Source organism: Mobula hypostoma, chromosome 3 (genome assembly GCF_963921235.1).
Source record: "Mobula hypostoma chromosome 3, sMobHyp1.1, whole genome shotgun sequence".
NCBI lineage: Eukaryota > Metazoa > Chordata > Chondrichthyes > Myliobatiformes > Myliobatidae > Mobula > Mobula hypostoma.
In genome coordinates this window covers 230,686,920-230,709,062 of record NC_086099.1, presented here as the reverse complement: position 1 = coordinate 230,709,062, position 22,143 = coordinate 230,686,920, and the positions used below count along the sequence as shown (strand labels likewise).

The following is a 22,143-nucleotide window of genomic DNA, read 5'->3' as shown; positions in this document are numbered from 1 at the left end:
TGCGCAGCTGTTTTGAGCGTCCTATGGATTCGGACCCCAAGATCCCTCTGATCCTCCACACTGCCAAGAGTCTTACTATTAATACTATATTCGGTCATCATATTTGACCTACCAAAATGAACCACTTCAGACTTATCTGGGTTGAACTCCATCTGCCACTTCTCAGCCCAGTATTTCATCCTATCAATGTCCCGCTGTAACCTCCACACTATCCACAGCACCTGCAACCTTTGTGTCATCAGCAAACTTACTATCCTATCCCTCCACTTCCTCATACAGGTCATTTATAAAAATCACTAAGAGTGAGGGTCCCAGAACAGATCGCTGGTTACCGACCTCCATGCAGAATATGACCTGTCTACAACCACTCTTTGCCTTTTGTGGGCAAGCTGTTCTGGATCCACAATGCAATGTCCCCTTGGATCCCATGCCTCCTTATTTTCTCAATAAGCCTTGCATGGGGTGCCTTATCAAATGCCTTGCTGAAATCCATATACGCTATATTTCCTGCTCTTCCTTCATCAATGTGTATAGTCACATTCTGAAAAAATTCAATCAGACTCGTAATGCACGACCTGCCATTGACAAAGCCATGCTGACTATTCCTAATCATATTATACCTCTCCAAATGTTCATAAATCCTGTCTCTCAGGATCTTCTCCATTGTCTTACGAACCACTGAAGGAAGACTCACTGGGTTATAATTTCCTTTGCTAACTCTACTCCCTTTCTTGAATAATGGAACAACATCCGCAACCCTCCAATCCTCTGGAACCTCTTCCGTCCCCACTGATGATTGAAACATAATCACCAGAGGCTCAGCAATCTCCTCTATTGGTTCCCACAGTAGCCTGGGGTACATCTCATCTGGTTCCGTCGACTTATCCAGCTTGATGCTTTCCAAAAGCTCTAGCACATCCTCTTTCTTAATATCTACATGCTCAAGCTTTTCAGCCCGCTGCAAGCCAGCACTACAATCAACAAGATCCTTTTCCATGGTGAATATTGAAGTAAAGTATTCATTAAGTACCTCTGCGGTTTCCTCCGCTTCCATACACACTTCCCCACCGTCACACTTGATAGGTCCTATTCTTTCATGTCTTATCGTCTTGCTCTTCACGTACTTGTAGAATGTCTTGGGGTTTTCCTTAATCCTGCCCGCCAAGGCCTTTTCATCGCCCCTTCTGCCTCTCCTAATTTCCTTTCTGAGCTCCTTCCTGTTCGCCTCATAATCTTCTAGATCTCTAACATTACCCAGCTCTCTGAACATTTTGTAAGCTTTTCTTTTCTTCTTGACTAGATTTATTACAGCCTTTGTACACCACAGTTCCTGTACCCTACCATAACTTCCCTGTCTCATTGGAAAGTACCTATGCAGAAATCCACACAAATTTCCCCTGAACATTTCCCACATTTCTTCCGTACTTTTCCCTGAGAACATCTGTTCCCAATTTAAGCTTCCAATTTGCTGCCTGATTGCCTCAAAATTCCCCTTACTCCAATGAACCGCTTTTCTAACTTGTTTGTTCCTATCTCCCTCCAATGCTATTGTAAAGGAGATAGAATTATGATCACTATCACTGAGAGATCTGACACTTGACCAGGTTCATTTCCCAATACCAGATCAAGTACATCCTCTCCTCTTGCAGGCTTATCTACATATTGTTTCAAGAAACCTTCCTGAACACACCTAACAAACTCCACCCCATCTAAACCCCTTGCTCCAGGGAGATGCCAATCAATATTTGGCTAATTAAAATCTCCTATCACGACAACCCTGTTATTATTACACCTTTCCAGGATCTGTTTCCCTCTCTGCTCCTCGATATCCCTGTTGCTGTTGGGTGGCCTATAAAAAACACACACTAAAGTTATTGACCCCTTCCTGTTCCTAATCTCCAGCCACAGAATGACGATCCCTCCATGACGTCCACCTTTTCCGCAGCCGTGACATTATCTCTGATCAACAGTGCCACGCCCCCCAACTCTTTTGCCTCCTTCCCTGTCCTTTCTCAAACAACTAAAACCCGGCACTTGAAGTAACCATTTCTGTGCCTGAGCCGTCCAAGTCCCTGTAATGGCCACGACATCATTTCTCCAAGTACTGATCCACGCTCTCAGCTCATCTGCTTTGTTCACAATACTCCTTGCATTAAAACAGACACATCTCAAACCATCAGTCTGAGTGCGTTCGTTCTCTATCAGCTGCCGATCCTCCCTCACACACTGTCTCCAAGCTTTCTGTATTTGTGAGCCAAACGCCTCTTCCCCAGTCTCTTCAGTTCCGTTCCCACCCCCCAACAATTCTAGTTTAAACTCTCCCCAGTAGCCTTAGCAAACCTCCCCCGCCAGGATATTGGTCCCCCTGGGATTCAAGTGCAACCCGTCCTTTTTGTACAGGTCACACCTGCCCCAAAAGAGCTCCCAATGATCCAGAAATCTGAATCCCTGCCCCCTGCTCCAATCCCTCAGCCACGCATTTATCCTCCACCTCATTCCATTCCTACTCTCACTGTCGCATGGCACAGGCAGTAATCCCGAGATTACTACCTTTGCGGTCCTGCTTCTCAACTTCCTTCCTAACTCCCTGTAGTCTTTTTCAGGACCTCTTCCCTTTTCCTATCTATGTCATTGGTACCAATATATATCACGACCTCCGGCTGTTCTCCCTCCCACTGCAGGATATCGTATACGCGATTTGAAACATCCCGGACCTTGGCACCTGGGAGGTAAACTACCATCCGAGTTTCTTTCCTGCGTCTACAGAATCGCCTGTCTGACCCCTTAACTATAGAGTCCCCTGTCACTACTGCCTTCCTATTCCTTTCCCTACCCTTCTGAGCCACAGGGACGGAGTCTGAGCCAGAGGCACGGCCACTGTTGCTTCCCCCAGGTAGGCTGTCCCCCCCAACAGTACTCAAACAGGAGTACTTATTGTCAAGGGGTACAGCCACAGGGGTACTTTCTAGTACCTGACTCTTCCCCTTCCCTCTCCTGACTTTGACCCACTTGTCTGTCTCCTGTGGAATTTGTTGCCACAGGCGGTTCTGGATGCCAGGTTACTGGGTGCTCTTCAGGCAGAGGATGATAGGTTTTGATTAGTCAAAGCATGAACGGTTATGGGGAACAAGTTAAAAAATGGAGTTGAGCACGAACTGGATCAGCATGATGAAATAGAGGGGCATAGTGGATGGACCGAATGGCCTAATTCTGGTCCTGTGTCTTATGGTTTTAAATAGTACAAAAGTGGAGTAGTGAGGTAGTGTCCATGGGTTTACCGACTGTTCAAAGATCGGCGGAGGGGAAGAGGCTGTTTCCGAAATATTGCGCATCTTCAGGCTTCTGATGGTAGTAATAAGAGAGGGAATGTTCCAGATGTTGAGGACCTTAATAATGATGCCTCCTTCTTGAGGAATCATCTCTTGAAGATGTCCTCAATCATAGAAACATACAAACATAGAAAATAGGTGCAGGAGTAGGCCATTCGGCCCTTCGAGCCTGCACCGCCACTCAGTATGATAATGGCTGATCATCCAACTCAGAACCCTGTACCAGCCTTCCCTCCATACCCTCTGATCCCCCTAGCCACAAGGGCCATATCTAACTCCCTCTTAAATACAGCCAATGAACTGGCCTCAACTGTTTCCTGTGGCAGAGAATTCCACAGATTCACCACTCTCTGTGTGAAGAAGTTTTTCCTAATCTCGGTCCTAAAAGGCTTCCCCTTCATCCTCAAACCGTGAACCCTCGTTCTGCACTTCCCCAACATTGGGAACAATCTTCCTGCATCTAGCCTGTCCAATCCCTTTAGGATTTTATACGTTTCAATCAGATCCCCCCTCAATCTTCTAAATTCCAACGAGTATAAGCCTCGTTCATCCAGTCTTTCATCATATGAAAGTCCTGCCATCCCAGGAACCATGTGTCCATGATAGGGCTGACTTAATCTGCAACCTTCGGCAGCCTCTTTAGATCCTGTGCTTTTGAGGCTCGATACCAGGCTATGATAGAACCAATCAAAGTGTCATGGTCCGGTCCGTCAAGTCCGCATTCCGGTTCACGGTGTGGTCCGTGGACTCAGGACTCCGGGTCTTCCAGCTATCCCTCGTTTGTTTGAGTTAAGCGTAGGCACCTGATTCCCATCTTGGGGCGATGGAATATAAGTAGCCTAGGGGTTGACTGTGGGCTGCTGGTTTGTCTTGTCAGTCCCCCTTGGAGAAACCTGCTGATGGAAAGCCAGTGAAACCATTCATGATGTCTAGGCCTGGTTGGAGGACCACCGCTTCATGGAGCCATGTTGCCACTCGTCGGAGTAGTCATCGTGGTATGGATTCGGCCGTTTCTGTAGCCAGCCAAGGTTGCTGGCTGCCCGGAGACTCAGAACCACCCTGGATTGAGCTCCTTTCCTGTCCTTGCCTCCGCTGAGTAAGCCAGGCCGTAATTGCCGTTACCCTGCGGTTGGTTCTGTCCCTACCTGTCCCTTGCCTCCGTCGGGTAAGCAGGCCATTTGCCATTACCCTGAGGTTGGGTCTGTCCCTCCCTGTCCTTGCCTCCGAGGGGGTGAAGTTCCGCATCCTGCCCAGGAGTTCCTCCAAGAACCCAAGCCTCGAAGATCCCACAGCCAAGCTCCAAGAACCCCAGCCTCGAAGATCCCGCAGCCAAGCTCAAGACCCAAGGCCCCAGCCTCAAGCCTCAAGAGCAAAGACTCCAAGCTCAGGCCTCCAGACCCCAGCCACGTCCTGTCCTGAAGCCATGTCATGTCCTTGCCTAGTTCTGGGGTCCGAGCCTGAAGCAAGAACCATGTTCTGGGTCCTTGTCCAGTCTCGGGCTCGGAGTCCAAGCCTTGTCTCTTAGTCCATGGTTTCTAGTCCTGGTCTAGCCCAAGTCTGCGTTCTTGTCCCTGCTCCTTGCCTGTATCCTGTCACGTCCCAACTCTAGTCAAGTCCTGTTCCTTGTACTTCAGTGTCTGTGTCTCGCATTTGGGTCCGTTCCCAGCGCCCCATTGTGACACAAAGTGCTCTTGTATTTAATGTGAGTGCCCACAATTAAAAGAATCTCAGGGTTGTAAATGGTGATATATATGCATTTTGATAATAAGTTTACTTTAAACTTTGAACTTCTGTGAAGGCCAACAGCAAAGATAAGATGGTGTGGGGGTCTGGAAGAGGTGGGCAGCAGACTCTCGATGAGACAGAATGTCTCAGAGGATCTCTGCACGCCCAATACTTTGATGCAATCAGGAAGAGAGGACACGTGCTGGACTACTTCATTAAGACTTTGAAGGGATTTGTTACGTCATAAAAGACTCAAGCAAATTTCTAACAAATACAAAAAGAATAAACGAAATAATAATAATAGCAAGGAATAACAAACATAAAACACACACAACAGTCAGATGAAACTTCTAAGGATATATTTTCATCAACAAGAACTCCATACGAGCATATGTAATTCTGATATGTACACACTACTATACGAAATGAAAGCACAGCCCAGAAAAACATGAAGAAATTATCACTGTTGAAGAAAAAGTTAACCAATGGAAGAGCATAAACCTCCATATTAGACATCCCTATGACCTAAGCAGACTAAACGTTGACAAGAAAGTGTCAAACGAACGCCTGGCTCAGAGTTAGAACCCTCTTCCCAGATACAGAAGGGTTCCTTGTGGCATTACAGAACCAGGTAGTTAGCACAAAAAATATCAAATATACATAATAAAAGACCAACAAATTCAAAACGATAAATGCAGAAAATAGTAACAGAAACCAGAAACAATCCAACACCCTGAAGGATCCTGTAGCAGTTTAACTCAACCTGCTTACTTAGAAGCGCAATCAAGTGGCGACCATCATCCACCAAAATCTTGTTTTAAAATACAAGCTCATAATAGAAACAATACTTTGCTATGAATACAAGTCTGATCCGGTTTCAGAGTCAGAGCCTTACAAATTATATTACGACTGATCCGTTATTACAGATAGGAAAATCCATAGTAACCATGGGATTCATTACAGGATAAACAAGCAATAACAATTTACTTAATACATACTGTATCGCCATTCCAAACACACACAACATACAGAAATCAATAAGTGAAAAACACTAGTAATATGCTGAATTAAAATAGGAAATTGAAAGACTATTGAACATGAGCAGGGTATTCATTGTCGCAATAGTTATATCTACAACGGATATCATCTCTAAGACACTATACAATAGCATTAAACAATTAGACCTACACAACAATACTTATGTAAGTTTCCAGAAAGCCACAATTACAAACACCTCTAGAATCGTCTGAAAGTTCCTAGCAATTGGGAAATGAGTGTTCTTGGCTCTGCATGCCGATACTTCGGATTTTACCAGCTTGAGCTGAGAAAAATAAAAATACAACAATAATAATAATTAACAATTAATGTAGAGAGTATGAGAGGAGGTGTTTTTGAAAGAGAGTCGATAGGTTGTGGGAACAGCTCAGCAATAGGTCGAGTGAAGTAAAATGAAATTATCCCCTCGGGAACCGCGGGGTGAGGGGAAACTGAGCATCCACCCTCTCCATACTTCCCCCTTCCAATCGACCGGTTTCTCTTTCCTCACTCTGGGCGAGTAACGGTCGCAAAAGTCTGCACTTCCCCTCTCTTTCCGTGTGACTTTTACTCAATGTTTCAGTAGCCCAAAGCTGACAAAATAGCATTATCGTTCAGCCAATGGAAAGCTTGTTCTAGCCGCCATTTGACCAGCGGGGCACTGAACCGTCCCTGGGCTGACTCGATATAAACTGTGATCAAAGGAGAATTCTTCAGCTCCGGTGGAGATTTACGGGGGGTTCCGCTCTCCAGAAATCCAATCTGAGCAATACCATTATCCAGGTAATTAAAGGGTGAACATTTTTACAGAGTCGTTCACAACTGCAAGTGGACGCTCAGCTGTAAGGACCCAGTGTATGAGTGGAGTGACTGGGGAACTGGGGGGCTGATTTTGCAGAGAGAGAGAGGGAATTCTCCAGAGGAGAAATACTCGGTGACCAGGACGCGCAGACAGCAGCCCAGCCTCAGAATAGAGGGACATCCCTTTAGATCAGAGATTTGGAGGAATTTCTTTAGCCAGATGGTGGTGAATCTGTGGAATTCATTGCCAAAGACGGCTAAGGAGGCCAAGTCATTGGTTATATTTAAAACAGAGGTTGATAAGTTCTTGATCAGCAAAGATTCTGGGGAGAAGCCGAGAGAATGGGGTTGCAAAGGATAATAACCCGACCATGATGGAATGACGGAGCAGACTTGTTCGCCCGAATGATTTAGTTCTGTCCCTATGGTATGTCTTGCAGTCTCGTAGTCCCACAAAGGAACCAGCCGGCAGATTATGAGGATCATTCACATTCTAAGCGGTAACGGGCTCCTGGGACCTGTGTATGAAGCTTGGAGCAGGATGCGCACATTCTGCCCCTAGTTCGCTACTTAATTCTACAAATTTGGGGCCGACTTAATTTCAGCCCCGGCACCCTTTGCCATCTATATTGGAGACAGGTGCAGTGACAACTGGACAGGTGCGTGGAGTGGCAAGGTTTAGAGAGATCCAAGTCAAAGTTGGGAAATGGGACTAACTTGGAGTATTGAGCACCGTTCTGATCACCCACCTATAGGAAGGTCATTGTCAAACTGGAGAAGGTGCACATGGATGCTACCTGGACTATAGGGTCCCATGTGTAGGGAGAGGCTGGGCTCATTGGATCTGTATTCCGTTGAGCACAGGAAAATGAGGGGTGACCTCACAGAACGTTATAAAACCATAATGCGTATCGATAAGCTGGGCAGTCACATTCTTTTCCACAGGACCTTGGAGTTCAAAAGCAGACAGCACGAATGCAAGGTAAGAAGGGAGAGATTTAAAGAAGACCTGAGAGGTAACTTCTTTCCATAGAGGGTAGCGATTATCGGAATGAACTGCTAGAGGACGAGGTCGAGGTCGAGGCTGGTCCAAATGCGACACTTAAGAGACATTTGGACAGGTACATTTGGGAGGGGCTTAGAGGGTTATGGATGGACAGGAGTATCGGGAATAACAGGCAGGACGTTGCAGCATGGGCCAATTGGTCTGAAGGCCTGTTCCGTTCAGTATTATTTCATGCCTCTACTTCAAGTAGATAACTTGGTCAGCATGGGTAAGCTGGGCCGAAGGGTCTGTTCCAATACTGTACAACTATGACTGTCCTCTCTGTCAATCACAAGCTATCTCTGGATTCCTATAGGATGAAGTCCTGTTTCCTGCTGCTGTTCGGTACTCTCTGTGCGGTAATTCTCTGCACTAAATCACAAGGTAAGATCTTCCGCTGTCTGGATTAGAGTTGATGAATTACCAGGAAAGGTTGGACAAACTTGGCTTCTTCTCCCTCGAGTCTCGGAATCCGAATGGAGATATGATAGAGGTTTGCAAAAGTATGAGAGTCGAGTCATAGATAGGGTAGACTGCCCGGATCTTTTCACCAGGGTAGAAATGTTAAACTGCAGAGGGCTCGCTTTTTAGTTAGGGAAAAGGGGGAAAGATTAAATACATTTTTTTTTACAAAGAGAGTGTAAGTGCCTTGAATGGGTAACTTGGCGTAGTAGTGGAAGCAGGCACGTCATCGCAGGCCGAAGTGTCTGTTCCTGCTCTGTACTGCCGTAAGTTCTGTGGTTTATTGCAGGGAACTATTCGTAACATCTCAAGATTTGGAGATGGCACGATGCAATGGGGAGTTCGGACATTAAAAGCTGTGAGATGCAGAGAGCTTTTACTCTGTGTCTCAGGCTGGGATTACGTGTCCAGACGTTCTCACATTGTGACCTGCAACCGATGGCCTGTCTATGTCATATTTAATGTGAGACTTGTGTCGCAGAAAATGTAATCGCTGGAGTTCGGGCGACCCAGTCGACCACCTGCGCGCACTTCGCAGACGCGAGCAACGCCATCGATGGAAACAAGGACAGTCGGTTTCGTCACTCTTCCTGCAGCCGTACCAGACGGCAATCCCGCCCGTGGTGGAGGGTCGATCTGGTAAATCATTACCGCATTTACGTGGTCAGCATCACCAGCGCCAGGTCGCGGAGATACGGTAGGCTCAACGGGGCCGAGATCCGGATCGGGGATTCGCTGCGGTACGAAGGCAACCGGAACACCCTGTGAGTGAGAGAGGAGCTGTCCCTCCATAGGCCAGCCCTTCCTACATCCACAGCCGACTTGCACCTCCCGCCCATCACAACAGATTATATGTTTCCCCCCAGAGTGAAGGAAGCCTGGAGTAAAATCATACAATATTGGAGCAGAATGAGGCCGTTCGGCTGTTGACTCTGTCCAGCATTCCATCATGGCTGTTTTCTTTCCCTCTGAACTCCATTCCCCTACCTTCTCCCCGTAACCTTTGACACCCTGACTAATCAAGAACCTATCAACCTGTCCTCAAATATACCGAGTGACCTTGCCTCGACGGCCATCTGTGGCAATGAATTTCAGAGATTGACTACACTCCGGCTAAAGAAATTCCTTCTCATCTCTGTTCTAAATGGACGTCCCTCGGTTCTGAGGCTGTGCCCTCTAGTTTTTGACTCCCGGAGTATAGGAAACATCCTCTCCACATCGACTTTATTTTACTTTCAATATTAGTAACCTTATACTGGTATATGCACTCATGCAGGGTGTAGATAACCCAAATAGTCACGGTGTTTCGCACAGTGTAGGATGGTGGGAAACCATAGGGCAAGTTTTTGAGGTGAGAGGGCAATTTTTAAGGATATCCAGGCGTAACCTTTTCTCACAGAAGGAAAATGGACAGAACTGCTGGAGAAAATGATGGGATTGTACAACAGACCCCCTCATAGCCACCGGGACATTGAGGAACAAATATATAATCAGATTAAAGAAATGTTAAAAAAATAATAAGGTTCTTGTCCTGGGGGATTTCAACTTCCCTAATACATACTGGGACCGTCTTAGTGAAAGAGGGTTAGATGGAGCTGAATTTGTTAAGTGTATCCAGGAAGGTTTCTTAAATCAATATGTGGACGGTCCAATGAGAGAAGATGGTGTTGGTTAATGAGCCTGGCCAAGTGACTGACTTTTCATTGGTTGGAGGGGGAATGTGAGTGGGGTAATTAATGAGGACTTTGCTTCAGCATTTTCAATGAAAAGGATGTGGAGGACCAGGAGATCAGTGCTGGGTGTATAAATATGCCAGGGCGTTTAGAGGTCAAGAAGGAGGAAGTGTTGGGCCTCCTAATGACTATGAAGGTGGATAAGTCCTTGGGGCCTGATGGGATTTACCCCAGGTTATTGAAGGAGGCAAGAGACGAGATTGCTGGGCCTTTGATCAGTATCTTTGTGTCCGCTTTAGCCATCGGAGAGGTCCCGAAGGACTGGTGAGTGGCTAATGTTGTTCCACTATTTAAGAAGGAACATGGGGAAATCCTGTGAACTGCAGTCTGACGAGTCTCACGTCAGTTGTAGCGAAACTGCTGGAGAAAATTCTTAGGGGTAGGCTATGTGAGCATTTGGAAACCCATGGTCTAATTAGGGAGAGCCAGCTTGAGTTTGTTCGTGGCAATTTGGTTGAGTTTTTCGTCAAGGTGACGAGGCGGATTGATGAGGGTAGGCAGTGGATGTCGTCTACGTGGATTTTAGCAGGACGTTTGACGAAGTCCCTCATGGGAGGCAAACCAGAAGAGTAAGATACAGGGTGTCAGTGGAGAATTGGATGTTTGCATTCAGAACTGGCTTATGCATAGAAGACAGAAGGGAGTGGTTGAAGGGACTTAATTGAGCTGGAAGTCCATGGAGTTCCTCAGGGATCTGTGCTGGGACCTCTGCTGTTTGTGACCTGGATGAATATGTAGTTGGGTTGGATAGTATATTTGCAGATGATACAATGATTGGTGGACTTGTAGATAATGTAGCAGACTGGCAAAGAATACAGCACAATATAGATTAACTTCAGATATGGCTGAGAATTGGCAAATGGAGTTTAAATGAGAGGTGTTGCAGGCCAGTAGGGCAAGTGCAAGGAGACAGTACACTGTTAAGAGCAAAATCAATGTTGCTGAGTAGAAAGATCTTGGAATCTCATTGAAAGTGGCTACTCAGGTCGATAAAGTGATTTAAAAGGCTTATGGAATGCTTGGTTTAATTTGTCGAATCATTGAATGCAATGGTCAGGAGGTTATTTTGCAACTTTATAAAGTTCTGGTTCGATCACATCTGCAGTAGTGGGCAAAGTTCTGGTTGCCCCACTACGGGAAGGATGTTGAGGTTTTGGAGAGTGTGCAGAAGAGGTTTGCCTGGATAGAACACAGAACATAGAAAACCTACAGCTCAATACAGGCCCTTTGGCCCACAAAGCTGTGCCGAACATGTCCTCACCTTAGAAATTACCTAGGCTTACCCATAGCCCTCTATTTTTCCAAGCTCCATGTACCTATCTAGGAGTGTCTTAAAAGATCCTATCGTATCCACCTCCACCACCGATGCAGGCAGCCAGGATGTTGCCTGGTTTAGAGGGGAAATGCTATCTGGGGAGGCTGGAACTGGGTTTCTTTTCTCTGGAGTGTGGGAGGCTGTGTGGAGATCTGACAGAAATTTACAGGATTGTGAGAGGCATAGATCGAGTGGCCAGAAAGTATTTGTTTCCCAGGGTTGAAATGTCTAATACCAGAGAGTGTGCATTGAAGGAGAGAGAGTGTAGGTTCAAAGGGAATATGATGGGTAAGTTTTTTTTTTACTCAGAGCTTGGAATGCACTGTCTGGTATAGTGTTAGAGGCAAATACATCAGTGTAAGTAGGAGGGATTAGTGTTTGATTTGCTTTTTAGCTGGTTCAGTATAACATTGTAGGCCGAATGGCCCGTTTCTCTGCTGTACTCTTCTACGTTCAATGTTCTATGAAGTGATAGAGGTTAATGCATGTGCTGCATTTAAAAGATTTTCAGTAAGGTACACAGGCAAGATTAGCGCGAAATGGGTCAAATGGAGACAAATAAGACTAGCTCCCGTGGGCAAAATTACCGGCATGGAGGAGTTGGGCCGAAGGGCCGGTTTCCGTGCTGTGTGCTGGCGACAGACTCTCCCCCTATGCAGTTGTATCCTCCATGGAGAACGGAGAAGGCTGGGGTGGGGAGTTTGAACAGAACAGGGAGTTGCTCAATTAAGGACTGAGCTGTGTAACTTATTGTTGGAGTTTGAAGTCTGCTGTGATTCAAGTCCTCTTTTATCCTCTACCCTGGCAATGTGCCGGATTCATCTAATGTCAATCTCTCTCTCCCCCTCCCTCTATCACATACTCTCTCTCCTTTCTTTCTCTTCCCCTCTGTCTGTCCCTCTTTCCCTTTCCCACTTTCTCCCTCTCCATCTTCCCCATCCCTCATCTCTCAGATGTGCAAGGATTAACTCCATGCCCTCCGGACGGACTGTTAAATTTTACTGCAAACCTGCTGGTGTTCACGGTCGGTACATAAACATCTTCCTGCCGAGGCGTCGGAGCTCCCTCACTCTGTGTGAGGTGGAGGCATTCGGGGTGCACGAGCCCCATTGATCCAGCTCATGATGTGAGTACAGATCATTCACCCTCATTCCCATTGTAGTAATCACTTCACTGTCCCTCACACCATTCCCCTCCTCTCGCACTCCCCCCCCATACTTCCTGCCAGCTCTCTTCCTGTCCATCCTCTCTCCACTCCAGTATCGAACCTAAGTCTGTCACAAAATGCTTCTTAATTGCGGAGACCTGCTGCGTTAGAGGTGGTCGGCCACCTTTCATAGCCACCTTCCCACAGTCAGCATCACAAACCCCACTCCTTTCCCCTCTTCCCCCGCCAACTCGAGTTCCTTGTATCCTATGTATCCCGAGCCGGTGGTCCTAGTTCTGAACGTGTTGAGGACACCGTGGGAACTGCGGAGAACCTGGTTCCATCGCGGTAACCAGAGGAATGAGGGGTTGGGGTGGTGGGGATGACCATAAGAACATAAGACATAGGAACATAAGTCATTAGGCCATTCAGTCCATTGAGTTCGCTCTGTCAGTTCATCATTGCTGATATCGGATCCCATTTAACCTCATACACCTGCCCCTTCAGCATATCCCGATGCCCCGACCAATTAGAAATCTATCAACTTCCGCCGACCTGACCTCCAGCGCAGTCTGTGGCAGAGCATTCCACAGATTCACTACTCTCTGGGTAAAAAAATTCCTCCTTAATTCTGTTCTAAAATGTGACCCCTCAATTTTGAGGCTGTACCCTCTAGTTCTGGATACCGCACGAGATGAAACATTTTTAGATCAGATTAGATTCAACTTTATTGTCATTGTGCTGAGTACAGATACAAAACCAATGAAATGCAGTTACTATCTGACCAGAAGAGCAAAAGAATAGTGTTATTTACAAAATAACTGCGAATAAAAAGTAGGTGCTACAGCACACAAATATAAAAGTACTGAGACAGTACAATACGGATGCAATACTGCTTAGCGCTGTGATGAGAGGTTCAGCAGGGTCACAGTCTCAGGGAAGAAGCTCTTCCTGTGCCTGCTGGTGTGGGAGTGGAGGCTCCTGTAGCACCTACCGGATGGGAGGAGAGTAAAAAGTCCATGGTTAGGGTGGGATGCATCACTGATAATGCTTTTCGCCCCGTCCAGGCAGTACTTATGGTAGATGTTCTCAATGGTGGGCAATTGAGCACCGATAATCCGCTGGCCAGTTTTCAACACCCGCTGGAGTGCTTTGCGGTCCTATACGGGACAATTGCCATACCACACTGAGATGCAGTTGGTGAGTATGCTCTCAATGGTACAGCGGTAAAAGTCTGTCAGTATCCTGGGACAGAGGTGAGCTTTCTTGATGCTCCGCAGGAAATAAAGGCGCTGTTGTGCCTTTTTGATCAGGATGGAGTTCAGGGATCAGGTGAGATAATCAGAAATGTGGACACCAAGGAAATCTGAAGCTTGATACAAGCGCCACTGCAGCTCAGTTGATGTAGATGGGGACATGAGTTTGGCTCCTAGCATGCCTGAAGTCCACAATAATCTTCTTACTTTTCTGGGTGCTAAGGGCCAGGTTGTTATCGGCACATTACGCGGCCAGGTGCTGGACCTCGTCCCTGTAGGCCGTCTCATCATCTCGTCTGATCAGGCCAACCACCGTGGTGTTGTCTGCGAACTTGATTATGGAGAAAAGACCATGTTCAGGAACACAGTCATAGGTGAAAAGCAAGTACAGAAGAGGGCTCAGCACACAGCCTTGAGGCACGCCGGTGTTCAGAGTGAGATGGAGGAGAAGAGGTTAACTTAACAGGTTGGGGTCTGTTAGTCAGAAAGTCCAAGGTCCAATTGCTGAGGGAAACATCCTCTTCATATTCACCTTATCTCGCCCTTTCAACATTTGGTAGGTTTCAATGAGATCCCTACGCATTCTTCTAAATTCCAGTGAGTACAGGCCCAAAGCTGCCAAGAGCACCGCTTATGTAAACCCCTTCATTCCAGGAATCACTCTCATGAACCTCCTCTGGACTCTCTCCAATATCCTTTCTGACATGTGGGGCTCAAAACTGTTGACAGTACTCCCAAGTGCAGCCTGACCAGTGTCTTATAAAGCTCCAGCATTATCTCCTTGTTTTTGTATTCTACTCCCCTTGCAACAATTGCCAACATTGCATTTGCCTTCTTTAGCACAGACTGAACCTGCAAATTAACCTTCTGGGGAATCTTGCACGAGGACTCCAAAGTCCCCTTGCACACCGGTTCAAAATTAAATCTCAATTTAGAAAACAGTCTGCACTATTGTTCCTTTTACCAAAATGCATGATCATACATTTCCCAACACTGTATTCCATCTGCCAATTTTCTGCCCATTCTTCCAAGTCCTGCTGTACTCATAATGCTTCCATAGCAGTATCTGTCCTCTCCACCTTTCATCGTGTCACACTCAAACTTTGACACAAAGCCATCATTACCATCATCAAATTAATGACAAACAATGTGAAAAGCAGCAATCCCAATACAGACCTCCGAGGAACACCACTAGTCACTGGTAGCCAACCAAAAAAGGTCCCTTTTATTCTCGTTCACTGCCTCCTGCCTGTCAGCCATTCCGCTATCTTTCCTGTAACGCCATAGGATTTTACCTTGTTAAGCAGCCTCATGTGAGGCACCTTATCAAATGCCTTCTGAAAATCTAAGTAAATGACATTCACTGCCTCTCCTTTGTCCATCCTGCTTGTTCCTTCCTCAAAAAGTTCTAACAGAGTTGACAGGCAAGATTTCCCTTCACAAAAACCATGTTGACTTTGACTTATTTTATCATTAGTCTCCAAATACTCTGAAACTTCTTCCTTAAAAATAGACTCCAATGCTTTTCCAACTTTGAGGTTAGGCTAACTGGCCTATAATTTCCTTTCTTTTGCCTTTCTCCATTCTTAAAGCGTGGAATGAGATTTCATTCATCCGGGACCACACCAGAATCAAGTGATTCTTGAAAGATCATGACCAATGCATCCGTTATCTCTTCAGCAACATCATTCAGGACTCTGGGCCGTAGTCCATCTGGCCCAGATGATTTGTCCACCTTAAGAACGCTTAGTTTGCCCGGCACTTTTTCTTTTGTAATAGCAATGGCACTCACTCCTACTCCTTGACACTGACTGACCTCTGGCATACAGCTTGTGTTTTCCACAGTAAAGATTGAAACAAAGTACTTGTTAAGTTCATCTACCATTTTTTGTCCCCCATTATTACCTCACCAGCATCATTTTCCAGTGGTCTAATAACAACTCTCATCTCCCTTTTATTCTTTATATAACTGAAAAATTTTAGCATCCTGTATATGATTCTATAATGTTTTTTTGCACCCTTGCAGTCTCTTAACTCCACCCACAGAAAATCAATATTCTCTGAACCTATGTCACCTCTTTCTAAAGATGGAATGCCATCTCTTGCCGATAGAGCCATATCACCACCGGCCATTTCTTCCTGCCTGTCCTTTTGATACAAAGTATATCCTTTGATGTTAAGCTCCCAGCTATAGTCTTCTTTCAGCCACGACTCAGTGATGTCCACAATGTCATCCCAACCAATCTGTAATGATATACACATTATTCCGAATGCTACGGGCAATTAAAAATAGCACCTTCAGTCCTGCGTTCTTCACCTCTAACTCTTTTCTCTGTTTAGAATTGTAACCAATCATTGGTTTGTACTTCCTTGCAAGGACGATGCTCTATAACCAAGTACCCATTGCGCTGCACCTAATGTAGCAGGAACGTCTGACATTAACTGTGCTTCTCATTCTAGAATGATCCTGCGCTTCCGGCTTGTGCGACCGACCCAGGCGGATCCCGCTCAGTGTCCTGGGACATGCCGGTCCAACCCTGCTTCGCGCAGCAGTTTTCACGTTTGCCGACCGGGGATTCTGTAGCCCAGCCTAGAGTGAATGTGAGGCGGTTGTTGGCGTGAGGCTGGAGAGACCAGAAAAAACACGACATCTGGGAACGGGCAGAGAGCGGGCACGGGTACACTCAACGCCTGAGCAGTGCGGGATAGAGGGAGTCTTGTCTGCCACTGCGCTGCTTGTCCTGCAATGTTTCGTTGGGAAAGCCGTTGGACTGTCAAACCTCCCGTCCGTCCAGGCCGGGATCACTCCGAGATCTTCGCAGCCTTTGTGTCCGACCGATGTCTGGTGTTCGGGTCACCTCCTGCAGCCTGCGCCGGTCCTCCTTCATTCTGAGCATGTGTATAATCCCCTTGTCTAAATAAAACAGCGAAACTGTTCTGCAAACACTGTCTTGAGCTCGTCTCTCCTTGTGCTCCAATCATGGAACGTTAACCAACCAGTGCGGTGGGTGGTGGTGACAGAGATGGCGGAGACCTCTGTTGCAGGGAAGTTGTTCAGTAATTGGGCGGTAATACCCTAGATGTTTTGGGCATGGGCACTATAAACGGACAGAGTATTATTTAGATGGGGAGAAAATTCAAAATGCAGAGAGGCAAGGGGACTGGGGAGTCCTTGTGCAGGATACCCTAAAGGTTAACCTCCAGGTTGAGTCAGTGGTGAAGAAGGCGAATGCAATGTTGGCATTCATTTCTGGAGGTATAGAATATAAGAGCAGGGATGTGATATTGAGGCTCTATTATGCACCCGTGAGACCACAATTGAAGTATTGTGTGCAGTTTTGGGCTCCTTATTTGAGAAAGGTTAGACTGACATTGAAGTGGGTTTTGAGAAGATTCACAAAAATGATTCCAGGAATGAAAGGGTTACTGTATGAGGAACGTCTGGCAGCTCCTGAGCTGTATTCTCTGGTGTTTAGGAGAATGGGGAGTGGGGAGGGATTTGATAGAAACAATCCGGAAGTTAGAAGGCCTGAACAGATTAGATATGGCAAAGTTATTTCCCATGGTAGGCGAGTCCAGGACAAGAGGGCACGACTTCAAAATTGAAGGACATCCATTTAAAACAGATGTGCAGAGAAATTACTTTAGTCAGAGGGTGGTAAATCTGTGAAGTTTCTTGCCACGAGCGGCTGTAGAGGTCAAGTCACTGGATGCATTTAAGGCAGAGATATAGGTTATTGATTAGCCAGTGCATCAAAGGGTATGTGGAGAAGGCAGGGGACTGGGAATGACTAGAAGAATTGGATCAGCCCATGATTGAATGGCGGAGCAGACTTGATGGGCTGGTGGCCTACTTCTGCTCCTGCATCTTATGGTCTTAACTTACCAAGCACTGAAGAAAGACTCACTGGTCTATAATTTTCTAGGCTACTTCTACTCCCTTTCTTGAATATTGAACAACAGCTGCAACCCTCCGATCCTCCAGAACCTCTCCCGTCCTCATTGATGATGCAAAGATCATTGCCAGAGGCTCAGTAAACTCCTCCATCACCTCCCACGGTAGCCTGGGGTGCATCTCGTCCTGTCCAGGTGACTTATCCAACTTGATGCTTTCCAAAAGCTCCAGCACGTTTTCTTTTAATATCTACATGCCTAAACTTTTCAGTCCACTGTAAGTCATCCCTACAATTGCCAAGGTCTTTTCCGTAGTAAATACAGAAGCAAAGTATTCATTAAGTACCTCTGCCATCTCCTCCCGTGGCATACACACTTTTCCACTGTCACACTTGATTGATCCTCTTCTCTCACGTCTTATCCTCTTGTTCTTCACATATTTGTAGAATCCCTTGGTGTTTTCTTTAATTCTCTCCACCATGGCCTTCTTACGGCCCCTTCTGGCTCTCCTAGTTTCATTCTTAAACACCTTCCTGCTAGCCTTATAATCTTTTAGATTCCTATCATTTCCTTGTTTTTTGAACCTTTCATAAGCTTTTCTTTTCTTCTTGACTAGATTTTCAACAGCCTTTGTACACCATGGTTCCTGGGACTGGATGAGGCTACTGTGTGATGCAAGGGAATGGATTGCTGAGCCTCTGGCGAGGATCTTTGCATCATCAATAGGGAGGGGAGAGGATCCGGAGGATTGGAGGGTTGCAGATGTTGTTCCCTTATTCAAGAAAGGGAGTAGCGATTGTCCAGGAAATTATAGGCCAGTGAGTCTTACTTCAGTGGTTGGAAAGCTGATGTAGAAGATCCTAAGAGGCAGGATTTATGAACATTTGGAGAGGTATAATTTCATTAGGAATAGTCAGCATGGCTTCGTCAAAGGCAGGTCGTGCCTTCTGAGCCTGACTGAATTTTGTGAGGATGTGACTAAACACATTGATGAAAGAAGAGCAGTAGATGTAGTGTATATGAATTTTAGCAAGACATTTGATAAGGTACCCCATGCAAGGCTTATAGAGAAAGTAAGGAGGGCTGGGATCCAAGGGGACATTGCTTTGTGGATCCAGAACTGGCTTGCCCACAGAAGGCAAAAAGCAGCTGTAGATGTGTCATATTCTGCATGGAGGCCGGTGACCAGTGGTGTGCCTCAGGGAGCTGTTCTGGGACCCTTACTCTTTGTGATTTTTACAAATGACCTGGATGAGAAAGTGTAGGGATTGCTTCGTAAGTTTGCTGATGACACAAAGATTGGGGGTGTTGTCGATAGTGTGGAGGGCTGTCAGAGGTTACAGCGGGACATTGATGGGATGCAAAACTGGGCTCAGAGTGGCAGATGGATTTCAACCCTGATAAGTGTGAGGTGGTTCATTTTGGTAGGTCAAATATGATGGCAGAATAAGTATTAATGGTAAGACTCTTAGCAGTGTGGAGGATCAGAGGGATCTTGGGGTCCGAATCCATAGGACGCTCAAAACAGCTGCGCAGTTTGACTCTGTGGCTAAGAAGGCATACGGTATATTGGTCTCCATTAATCGTGGAATTGAATTTAGGAGCTGAGAGGTAATGTTGCAGCTATATAGGAACCTGGTCAGACTGCACTTGGAGTACTGTGCTCAATTCTGGTCACCTCTCTACAGGAAGGATGTGGAAACCATAGAAAGGGTGCAGAGGGGATTTACAAGGTTGTTGCCTGGACTGGGGGGCATGCTTTATGAAGACAGGTTGAGTGATCTTGGCCTTTTCTCCTTGGAGCGACAGAGGATGAGAGGTGACCTGATAGAGGTGTATAAGATGATGAGAGGCATTGATCGTGTGGATAGTCAGAGGCTTTTTCCCCAGGGCTGAAATGGCTTTCACAAGACGGCACAGGTTTAGGGTGCTGGGGAGTAGGTACAGAACAGATGTCAGGGTTAAGTTATTTTTATTTTATAAACACAGAGTGGTGAGTGCGTGGAATGGGCTGCCGGCAACGGTGGTGGAGGCGGATACGATAGGGTCTCTTCAGAGACTTTTGGATAGGTACATGGAGCTTAGCAAAATGGAGGGCTATAGGTAAACCTTGTAATTTATAACTACGGACAAGTTCGGCACAACCTTGTGAGCCAAAGTTCCTGTATTGTGCTATATGTTTTCTATGTTTCTATGTTTCCCTCTCTTCACAGTCCCAACACACATTCCCGGAATCATATACAGATGTGACTTCCCTCTCTCTGCACCATCATATACAGAGTGAAGCCCCTCTCTCTACACCGTCCCAACACAGAGTCCAGGTATCATTAACAGTGTGAAACTCCCTTGGGACAATGGTCACCTTGGTTAATGGTAGCAAGCCATGAACCTCAGCTCTAAATTATCCTGTCATACACCCCACGACTAGAAACAAAGTGCTGCTTGGTAATTTATTTATCGTTATTAAATATATAAAGGTACAGTGAAGAAAAATCCATTTGTTTTGTTACATCAAAAGAAATCATTCCATACATATGTACAGTGAGGTCATGTAGAAGAACACATTGCAGAATATAGTGTTACTGTTGCAGAGAAAGTGCAGTCCAGAGGGACAAATAAAGTGCCATGATGAAGTAAACAGAGATCTTAAGTCATCTTTCATGTACAAGAGATCCTTTCAAGTGTTTTATTAAAGTGATACCAAAGTGTCTGAGCCTAGTACTACCTGTTCTCATGATTTTGGCTCAAAGGAGACTTGTGCTGAAAGGAGGCCTTGGCTCAGGGTAAGCTTCTGTTACTGTACCTAGTGTAGTCAATGGCTGTTGTGTGTTCTTCATGCTGGATATTGCAGTCCTCAGGGACCCAGGGTCTCCCAGGGAACTACATCTACATGAAGTGCATTCAGTTGCAGCTCCTTGAAGACTGTGTTAGGGATCTGGAGCAGCAGTTCGATGACCTTCTGCTTGGACAGTAGAGTGAGGAGATAATTGACAAAGTTACAGGGAAGTAGTCACACCGAAGTTGCAGGAGGCGATTAGCTGGAACTCAGTCAGGAGAAATGGAAAGGTGGATAGGCAGTTTGTGCAGAGCACCCCTGTGGCCATTCCCCTCAATAATAAGTATATTGTTTTGGATACTGTTGTGGGGGATGACCTCCCAGGGGAATGCCACAGAGACCAGATCACTGGCATTGATTATGTCTCCATGGTGCAGAAGGGAAAGAGGGAGAATAAAGGAGCAGTAGTGATGGGGGAATCAACAGAAAGAAGATTCTGCAGACATGAACGGGACATGTGGATGGGCTGTTACTTCCCAGGAGCCAGGGTCAAGGATACCTCTCATCACGTCGTTAATCCACAACATTTTGGAGAGGGTTGGAGAGCAGCCAGGCATCTTGGTATATATTGGTACCAATGGCACAGAAAGGAAAAGCAAATAAATCCTGAAAAGACATTTCAGAGAGCTCGGCAGAAAGCTGGGAAACAGGGCTCCCGGGTAGTAATTTCTGGATTGCTGCCTGTCCTGCGAGTCAGTGAGGGTAGGAACAGGATGACTTGGCAAATTCATGCGTGGCTGAGAAGCTGGTGCAGGGGGCAGGGATTCAGGTTCTTGAATAATTGGGATCTCTTCTGGAGGAGATGTGACCTGTTCAAAAGTGACGGGTTACACCTGAACCCGGAGGCAACCAATATTCTCACAGGCAGGTTTGTTAGAGATGTTGGGGAGGGTATAAACTAATTTGGCAGGGGATGTCAACCAGAGTGAAGGGACTCAGGATAGGATGGATGGTGAAAAAACAAAGATAGCATGCAGTCAGACTGTCAGGAAGGGCAGGTAGATGATAGGACATAATTGCAGCCAGCAGGATGAGCGTCAGTGCATTAAGGATACGGAAACAAAAAGGGGAGCAAATACAGCACTCAAAGTGTGATATCTCAATGCAGGTGGTTGATCTTGTTGCACTACTACAGATTGTCAAGCAGAAAGTGAGTGAGGGGAAGAAAAGTTGTGCTTGGTGGTAGGTTCCCATTGGAGGTGGCAGAAGTTGAGAATTATGTGCTGGACACGGAGTCTGGTGGGGTGGTGGCTGAGGATAAGAGGAAAGCTGGAGGGTAAGAAACATTGCATCTTCATTTAAAATTGCCTACAAGGATATGTTAGGGAGCTCTTAGAGGCTTTTTCCCAGGGTTGAATTGGCTAACACAAGGGGGCAAACTTTTATGGCGCTTGGAAGTAGGTACAAGGGGGATGTCAGAGGTAAGCTTTTCACACAGAGAGCAGTGGGTGCGTGGAATGTGCTTCCAGCAACAGTGATAGAGGCAGATACAATAGGGTCTTTTAAGCGATTTTTGGAAAGGTACATGGAGCCTAGCAAAATAGAGGGCTATACAGTAAGGAAAT

The 22,143-nt window shown here is 46.2% G+C and overlaps 1 protein-coding gene across 2 annotated transcripts; it reads left to right on the top strand.

Annotated features, from left to right (window-relative positions):
- Positions 1-6,655: 6,655 nt before the first annotated feature.
- On the top strand, positions 6,656-16,783 carry LOC134344613 (fucolectin-like). 2 transcript variants are annotated; one of them, XM_063044727.1, is made up of 5 exons: positions 6,656-6,872; positions 8,252-8,319; positions 8,879-9,161; positions 12,399-12,571; positions 16,309-16,783. In XM_063044727.1, the coding sequence occupies exons 2-4, from the start codon at positions 8,253-8,255 to the stop codon at positions 12,556-12,558; spliced, it is 510 nt and encodes a 169-aa protein (XP_062900797.1). In that variant the 5' UTR covers positions 6,656-6,872; position 8,252; the 3' UTR covers positions 12,559-12,571; positions 16,309-16,783. The 2 variants fall into 2 exon arrangements, with proteins under 2 accessions (XP_062900797.1, XP_062900798.1); XM_063044728.1 differs by lacking the exon at positions 6,656-6,872 and adding an exon at positions 7,839-7,872.
- The last annotated feature ends 5,360 nt before the right edge of the window (positions 16,784-22,143 follow it).